An 8,425-nucleotide genomic window follows, 5' to 3' on the forward strand; every position below is an offset into this window, starting at 1 on the left:
GACGAAACCCCCAGTACCGAGAGCCACGATACGGAAAACCTTCCAGAGACGCCGCCAACGCCGATCCCATCTCGGGGGATCCAGGAGATCGCCTCCGGCACCCTGCCGGAGAGGGGAATCATCTCCCGGAGGACTCTACGCCGCCATGGTCGCCTCCGGTGTGATGTGTGAGTAGTCTACCCCTGGACTATGGGTCCATAGCAGTAGCTAGATGGTTGTCTTCTCCCCATTGTGCTATCATTGTCGGATCTTGTGAGCTGCCTAACATGATCAAGATCATCTATCTGTAATTCTATATGTTGCGTTTGTTGGGATCCGATGAATAGAGAATACTTGTTATGTTGATTATCAAAGTTATATCTATGTGTTGTTTATGATCTTGCATGCTCTCCGTTACTAGTAGATGCTCTGGCCAAGTAGATGCTTGTAACTCCAAGAGGGAGTATTTATGCTCGATAGTGGGTTCATGCCTGCATTGACACACAGGACGATGTGAGAAAGTTCTAAGGTTGTGTTGTGCTGTTGCCACTAGGGATAAAACATTGATGCTATGTCTAAGGATGTAGTTGTTGATTACATTACGCACCATACTTAATGCAATTGTCTGTTGCTTTGCAACTTAATACTGGAGGGGGTTCGGATGATAACCTGAAGGTGGACTTTTTAGGCATAGATGCAGTTGGATGGCGGTCTATGTACTTTGTCGTAATGCCCAATTAAATCTCACTATACTCATCATGATATGTATGTGCATGGTCATGCCCTCTTTATTTGTCAATTGCCCAACTGTAATTTGTTCACCCAACATGTTGTTTGTCTTATGGGAGAGACACCTCTAGTGAACTGTGGACCCCGGTCCAATTCTCTTTACTGAAATTCAATCTACTGCAATACTTGTTCTACTGTTTTCTGCAAACAATCATCTTCCACACAATACGGTTAATCCTTTGTTACAGCAAGCCGGTGAGATTGACAACCTCACTGTTTCGTTGGGACAAAGTACTTTGGTTGTGTTGTGCAGGTTCCACGTTGGCGCCGGAATCCCTGGTGTTGCGCCGCACTACATCCCGCCGCCATGAACCTTCAACGTGCTTCTTGGCTCCTCCTGGTTCGATAAACCTTGGTTTCTTTCTGAGGGAAAACTTGCTGCTGTGCGCATCATACCTTCCTCTTGGGGTTCCCAACGAACGTGTGAGTTACACGTTCTGGAGCTCATCTACCGAAAGGTCGGCAGAGTTGACCCTCGACTTATCGTTTTTGCCAGCGAAAAGCCACAGCTGGTGAGGGCGAGACATCAGCGGCTGCACTCGACGTTGCAGAAACACTGAAACTACTTCAGTACCACGCATCATCATGCCTCCTGAATTCTTCAGAATGACAATTTGCTTGAATAGCTCATCGGCTGTCGCCTTTTCTTCGGGAGAAAGGGCGTTGTTCCAAGACTTCTTCTTGTGAGCCACCAAGACATCGTCAAAAAAAGGGGAGATTTGAACGCCGCCCAGGAACGACAGGGTCCCGAAGGTAGAACCATTTGTTGCGCCAGCCCTGGACGGATTCCTTCATCGGATAGTCGAAGTAATCGACCTCCTTCCTGACAACGAAGCCGACGCCGCCGACAACGGGGGGGGGGGCGTTGCTATCATTGTGACGCTTCACATAGAAGATCTTCCTCCAAAGGCCCCAGTGGGGCTCAATGCCGATCGCCGCGCGTGCAATAGTTAAGACCTAAAAACTGCCCGCGCAGAACTAGGGTGGGCCCGTCAGGTCAAGTCCCATCAATTGGCCCACAGCAGTTACACGTCAAGTCAAATCCCGTCAATTGGCCCACAACTATGACGTCATATAAAAAAAATTATTATTAGAGGCACTCGATGGAAATATAAACAGCCATCGGATGAAGGATTTAAGTCCACGCACGGATTGCAAGCATCCGAACTTGGACTCGGGGGCTACTCCCATCGGGAGCGCTGACGCGCACGCGATAAAAAGGAAGACTCGACAGAATAAGCAGTCGAAGGAAAAAGGACTGAGTCTGCTCTCGGTTACAAGCGATTACACCTAGACACTCCCATCGGGAGCGCATGATGTACATCCAATAACAGTTTTTTGCACTCCAGGATCATGCCCGAGGACTTGATTCTGTGTAGAGTAACGTTGTTTTGCCATCGGCAGTTAACCAACAAAAGTTGGGCACGTTACTCATTATCCTTTGCGTAAAGAAAATATATCGGATGACCTATGAAGACTTGCGAAAAACTCGGCAGGGGAAAGTATTCGAGTAGTACAACTTGAGTCTACGCACGGATTACAAGCATCCGTACCTAGACTCGGGGGCTACTCCCATCGGGAGCGCTGACGCGCACCCGATAAAAGGAAGATGAAGCATAATCAAGATGAACAAGAACAATGAAGGAGAAGAATGTCAGGAGGAAACATGCATTAGTCTCTACCCGAATTATTTTCGGCTAGACACTCGGGGGCTACTGACGTGGGCATTACCCTTCGGGTAACCAGTATTGCCCTATTCAGTATTGACAAACTGGAGGCCCATGAAGACACCCGAAGGCTAGATGGGCCACTAGGTCGGTGCACCAGAAGATTCCTTCACGGGCAAGACAAGGAAGCGAACAAACAAGGAAAGATTGGATCTAAACTACTGTAAATCTAGTCGTATTCGGTTAGACCTCTTGAGACCTGGCCTCCTATATAAAGGCCAGGAGAGGGGCTGCCGAAGGACACGAATAATCTTAGCAATCTTAGCCAGGAAAAGCTTAGAGCTAGGTAACCCTAGCAATAGCAATCTCGCCTAGATCTCAGCCGAACTATTCGGCACCCCATTGTAACCCATTGTTTTCATAATCAAAGAACAGACAGGCAGGACGTAAGGGTTTTACCTCATCGAGGGCCCCGAACCTGGGTAAATCGCTCTCCCCGCTTGTCTGTGAACCGATGTCTCGTGTCAGCCTACAGGATTCCGTCAACCCTAAGCCCCTATCGGAGGGCATTGGTGAGGAGTACCCTTGACAGGCGGCGTTCGCGGGATTGTGTCATCGTCTCCGGCGGCGGTCCAGGGTCTTTGTTCCGCGCGTGTCTGGTGGAGTCGTGGTGGCGCAGCGAGGCTCGACGAGGTGCTAGAGGGGCTAGAGCGAGAGTGAGACTGTGGGGTGGCGCGTGGCCAGTGATGCCCACGGCATGCACACTCGCGACGCGAGCGGCATCCTGGCAAGATCTTGGCGCGCGAAATCCGGCGATGGTCGGCGTTGCTCGTGGCAGTGGCGTTGCTAGGCTTGGCTAGGAAGGTGAGGTGGTGAGCTTGGGCACCAGGGCCAGTGTGGAGGAGGAAGGAGAAGAGAGGGGGTGCGGCATGGTGTGGCATGGGCCGGCATGGCCATGCCATGCAAGCTATGCTTGCCCTCCTAGGGCTTCTATGCAGCATTGAGTGAGAGAGGGGACAAGGGGACCAAGTAGAGAGGTTTAGGGCAGGTTAGGGTGAGTAGATCACTATTTAGAATAGTGTTGCATTTATTCTCTATTTGTAAATTTGTAAATTTTGTCCACTTTTGAGTGAGTTCAAATGGTTGCACAATTTAAAATGTGTGTATTTAGTTTAGTTGTAAATGACCAGAGAAGATGAGAGGTGGTGGTGGAATTGTCAAATTCAAAGAAATGCAAAAATGGCTAAGTGTGAGAATGTTCCACTTAATAAAAAGTTCCAACTTTGGATGAGCATAGTATTTGATCTAAAAAGAATTTGGCATGGTGGTCTTTACAAAAGTTGTTCACCTTGATATGCTCTTGGATGAGGTGCAAAGAGTTGGCAAAGTTTAGTTTGAAAATTTTGAATTGCAAGGGCTCAAAGTAGTGATCAGACTAAAAATGGAAGATTTGACCATTATCATATGTGATCCAAATTTGAGTTTGAAATTCATTTGATTTGTGTTTCTTTGATTCCAAAGGTTGTAATAAGTGTTTAGTAACATTATTCAACTAATGGTGAAGACTAAAATGGTCTAGGATCAAAATTTATAAAAATGGCATAAGCCATATGTGAGGGTTTTAGGGTTTTTCTTTTATTTGATTTCTTTCTCTTTTTGATTTATTTGGTTGGTGATCTTCACATGATCACATTAGGGTTTTAGAGTATAGCACATACACATAATAACAATCATCATGGCATATCACTCAAATGCACAAGTCCTATGCATGTCACTATATGCAATTTAAAAAGTTTTTGTTGGTTTGAAATTTTGCTCTCTGAAATTCTTCTAACTTTCTTTTTATTAAAATTTGGGATGTTACAAGATGATACAGAATCCGTATGCTGTTGTATATTTCTCTGAAGATGTGTAAGCAAATTTTAAATTAAATGGTTTTAAAGTTTGTTATGAGATAAAAATTGAATTATTTGGCCAAACTTTGATTGATAAATCACTTTCATGGTACATATCTTATCCCACGTGCACATTTGGCACCTGAGTAAAATTATCATCGGCGTTTCTATAGACGGGGCACATGATTTGCAGGGCACCAACATGTCACAATATTTGTGTTTTCTTGCCAAGGGCACCAACATGCATGTGTGCATGCCTAGTTTTATGTAGTATTTTTTTTCTTGCATTCATAAAATTAATTTTGGCATGCAGGGGCATATGCTCCTAGAAGCCATATCCGGACTTCAAAGTGAAAACAAAATGTCCTCAAGTCACACAACCATTATTCACCCCAACTATCGCCATGGACACCAACGCAACAAGCCAGGGGGTCGAGCTAGTAGCATCTGTCCTCCTCCACCTCCAAGCTCTTGGGGCTCAGGTCGAAGTAGTGATCCCAGGAGTAGAAGAAGGTGACGGTGGCCATGCTCGCGATCCGGCGACCGCCCTTCACCAGGTAGACGCCGCCGCCCTCGGCCCTGAACAGGGACGGGTCCACATCCAACGTCGACGAGAAGCCCCGGCCGTCGATCCGCACGTTCCTGACGCTGCACGGGCACAGGTTCTTCACCCGCACCTTGAACAGCGTATCGCCGTTGGGGCCGCTGCCCCGCGAGCGCGCGTTGACGGTCTGCACCTCGATGTCGGACACGCTGCAGGGCTGCGTGTCCGATCCTGTACGCATAGACGGGATTGCGGAATCATATCTCTCTCCTGTGTCCCGTCACAGATCGATTGAATTCGCCATGTATATAAGTGAATTACAAGAGTACGTATGTACCTTGCGCCGAAATGACGAGGAGGGCAAGGATGAGAAGCTTAGCGATGGCCATGTCGACCCCGATCGGTTTTGTTGTTTATGTTGTCAGCGCCTCAGCGGTAATGGATGACAATACGAGATATTGTAAGGGCTCTGATGCCATACTTATAGCAACATGGATAGGGCGAGAATGGCAAGAAATCGTTTCATGCATGAAACTGCACACGCAGATCACGCCTCGACAGCGAATCCTTATTCACAGAGTCGTCTACAGCGGCCTTGATTCATGGGATTACGCGTTATTAAGGTACTGGAATTGTGGGATTGTGACAGTTGTTACCTTGTGACGGAATTGCTATTTCTCAACCGTGAGTCGAGACGTTAGCCTTCCCTTGGAGCTGTGACAGTGGCTGTATTGAAGAAGAGAGAATAGAGAGTAGAGAATAGAGAAAAAAGAAGACTGTCTTCCCTTAGAACATCTTCAACGGGGACGAGGCATTTTGGATGTTCAAATTATTCGCGAGCGTCTATTTCCGCCGCCTGACGGACGCGAAAATGACCGCGAGACGCAAGTTATTCGTTTGCGTCGGGGGCACCTCCAACGGTCCGACGCATTTTGGAGACCCCATAACTGGTTCTTCTTTTTCTTCTTTGAAGAACCCTCCAATTTCTACATCGGTTGTAATGAATCTTTGAAAGAGCATGGAGAACAAACGCGAAAACAAGTTGTATTTATCATGCCATGCTTTCTCGAATCGAATAAGTTCGAATATATTTAACATACAAACTAGAGAACAAACGTGAAACAAACAAATTTTAAACTAATTCTTGGTCTTCTTGTAGAAGGCCCCGCCTCGTTGTCCTCACGGACGCGCCTCCTGCTTGTCACCTCCTCCTCCGAAGAGGTACTGCGGTCGACGCGTCCGACGAGCTTGAGTTCCAGTCCGACGACTGGTCAGTGGGGTCTTCCTCATCGTCGGTGAACGGACGACGAGGCTCCGCCTGCGCCCGCGCCCTCGCCCGAGCCCTTGCCTTCTTCTTTGTTGCCGCCGCGTCGTCTGCCGCCTCCAGCCGTGCCCACTCGGCGTCGGAGTCCTCCTCCTCCTCCTGGCCATCGAGGCCAACGGCACCTCCCTCCTCCTCGCCCTCCGTCTGCGGGGAGCTAGGGTTGCTGGGCGTCGTAGCCCTATCCCACCAATGCCGCCATCCCGGTGGCTTCCCCTCGCTGTCTGTGTCTGATGGCAACGACAGGTTGCTCATGGTGGCTACCGGTGTTGGAGAAGAAGAAGAATGGCAGCTGGTTGGACGTGAATTACAGCAGGCGCAGGGTTATGTTCAGCGGGGATTAATGGCGACGCGTATAACGAAGAGGCCTGCGGTTGCTCTTCCGTGGCGGTTCGGCGCTCCATTCCGGCGGTTGGCGGGTCGATTGGCGCGGTTGTCACTCCAGCGATTGACCTCCCCGGCAGTTGCTCTGCTTTAATACGCGTCGATCGAGCCAGGGTCGCTGCCAGGCGGGCCCGTGGGGGAGGCGTGACCGCGCAGCGTCCACGGAGACGCAAACGTGTCGCTTATTTACCCCGCGTTTGCGTCGCTGCGGACGGTCCGGACACAATGCATCGTCCCGCTGGAGCAAAGTGCAGGCGTATTTTCGGTCCACACGGACGCAAACGGTCGCGCTGCGTCGCCCAGACCAGCTTCACCTTTATATCATATGTTTTCTCTTAGCAACATGATTTGCTTCCAAAATTAACTAATTCGCAGTAATTGTAAGGGATGACAATATGAGATATTGCATTGTGCATGTTATTCTGTGGTAACGAGGGGTGGTTGATCAGATGGTGTTGTTGCCTATTCGATGGTACTCCAGAGGAGGGATCCTCATGGAGGGGAGAAAAAGTAGGGTCCATAGGGCGGAGAGTCCTCGGGACGGTGGTACGCAATTTACCCAGCTTCGGAACACCTGCTCGAAGACAGGGCCTACTGCTGCTTGTCTGGAATTATCTGGGCGCTTTCGCGTTGTTACAATGAGTTGTGGTTGTGCCTCTAGGGCTCCCGGGATCCGGCTTATAAAGGCGCACAGATCTAGGGTTTACATGGAGAGTCCTAGCCGGATTACCAGTTACCTAACTACAGTACAATATCTTGCCGTGTACGTAAAGGATCCGCCTTCCATCTACGTCGTACTAGATGCGGGTTCCACATGGGCCTCTACGGATCCGGCGTTCTCCGAAGGTCGGTTAGGATCCGGCTTCCTGATCCTGGGCTGGACTTCATCCTTCATGATCAACAGCAACTGGGCCGCCCGATGGGCCACATGGCACATCACCGTCTGTGGGCCACCCGGGCTTGCCGGATCTAGGCACTGTCGATGGTACACCCATGAAGTATACCCATAATAGTAGCTCCCAGAGTTCTCCGAGATTCACCACTTGTTTCCGCCTTGCTAAAGCTTCGTGGCTTCCGACAATCTCGGCAACATGGGGAAACTTGAAGAACTCCAACTTCATCTTATCTCCTTTCCCAACTTTTAGTCGGAAAATACCTCAATCCTGCGGGACTTCATCCATCGACAGCTCTGTTTATAACATGTCTCCGGGTTACTCCCCTGCTTGGATAAGGGTTGATAGCTTTTAAATTTTTACCCGGAACCTCAAAAAGTTCAAACGGTTCCGCCAATCTTGGCGCCATTTTCTGGCAATTTGAGCGGTAACTTATCCTTAGCCATTTTCACCGCTTAGGGTTTCTGACACGTGTTGATCATCCAATGGTGCGACGCATGCGTTCCGACCACAGGATGCAGAGCACGAATCTCCTCCCCTCAGCCTATAAATATCCGCCGTTCACCCATAATCACCCCATTCGCCCCCCTTTTCACCTCTCGCACAGCGCCGCCTCCGAGCTTCTCCTCCGCCGCACCGGAGTTCACCGGAGCCGATTCGCCGCCGTGAGCTGTTCTTCGTGTTCTTAAGTTCAGCGAGCCGTCGCAGCAAAACCTCGCCGCCGGATACTCCGACCACCGCGGAATCCATTCCGGTAAGCCCTCAGAGCTTTGTCTTCTCGTCGTAGTTGGTAGGGATGAATAGGGTATCATGTTGGTTCCGGCTAAGTTTATCTATCTTCGCATTCTCTTTTCAGATGTCTTATTCAACTCCGCCTCCCTCCTCCGAGCCGATCATGGCGATGCCTATCTCTTCCGCCCCTCCCCCTTTCGTCCCAGTTCAGCTGGAGCCCT

General features: G+C 49.5%; 1 protein-coding gene across 1 annotated transcript; it reads right to left on the reverse strand.

Moving 5' to 3' along the window:
* Window positions 1–4,603: 4,603 nt before the first annotated feature.
* Window positions 4,604–5,312, reverse strand: LOC127312950 (uncharacterized). The gene is made up of 2 exons (XM_051343485.1): window positions 5,212–5,312; window positions 4,604–5,105 (listed from the first exon to the last, which is right to left on the reverse strand). Exons 1-2 carry the CDS (start codon window positions 5,261–5,263, stop codon window positions 4,768–4,770), a joined length of 390 nt encoding a protein of 129 aa, XP_051199445.1. The 5' UTR covers window positions 5,264–5,312; the 3' UTR covers window positions 4,604–4,767.
* Between the last annotated feature and the right edge of the window lie 3,113 nt (window positions 5,313–8,425).

The sequence above is a fragment of the Lolium perenne genome, chromosome 7 (genome assembly GCF_019359855.2).
Source record: "Lolium perenne isolate Kyuss_39 chromosome 7, Kyuss_2.0, whole genome shotgun sequence".
In the NCBI taxonomy this organism is placed as follows: Eukaryota; Viridiplantae; Streptophyta; class Magnoliopsida; order Poales; family Poaceae; genus Lolium; species Lolium perenne.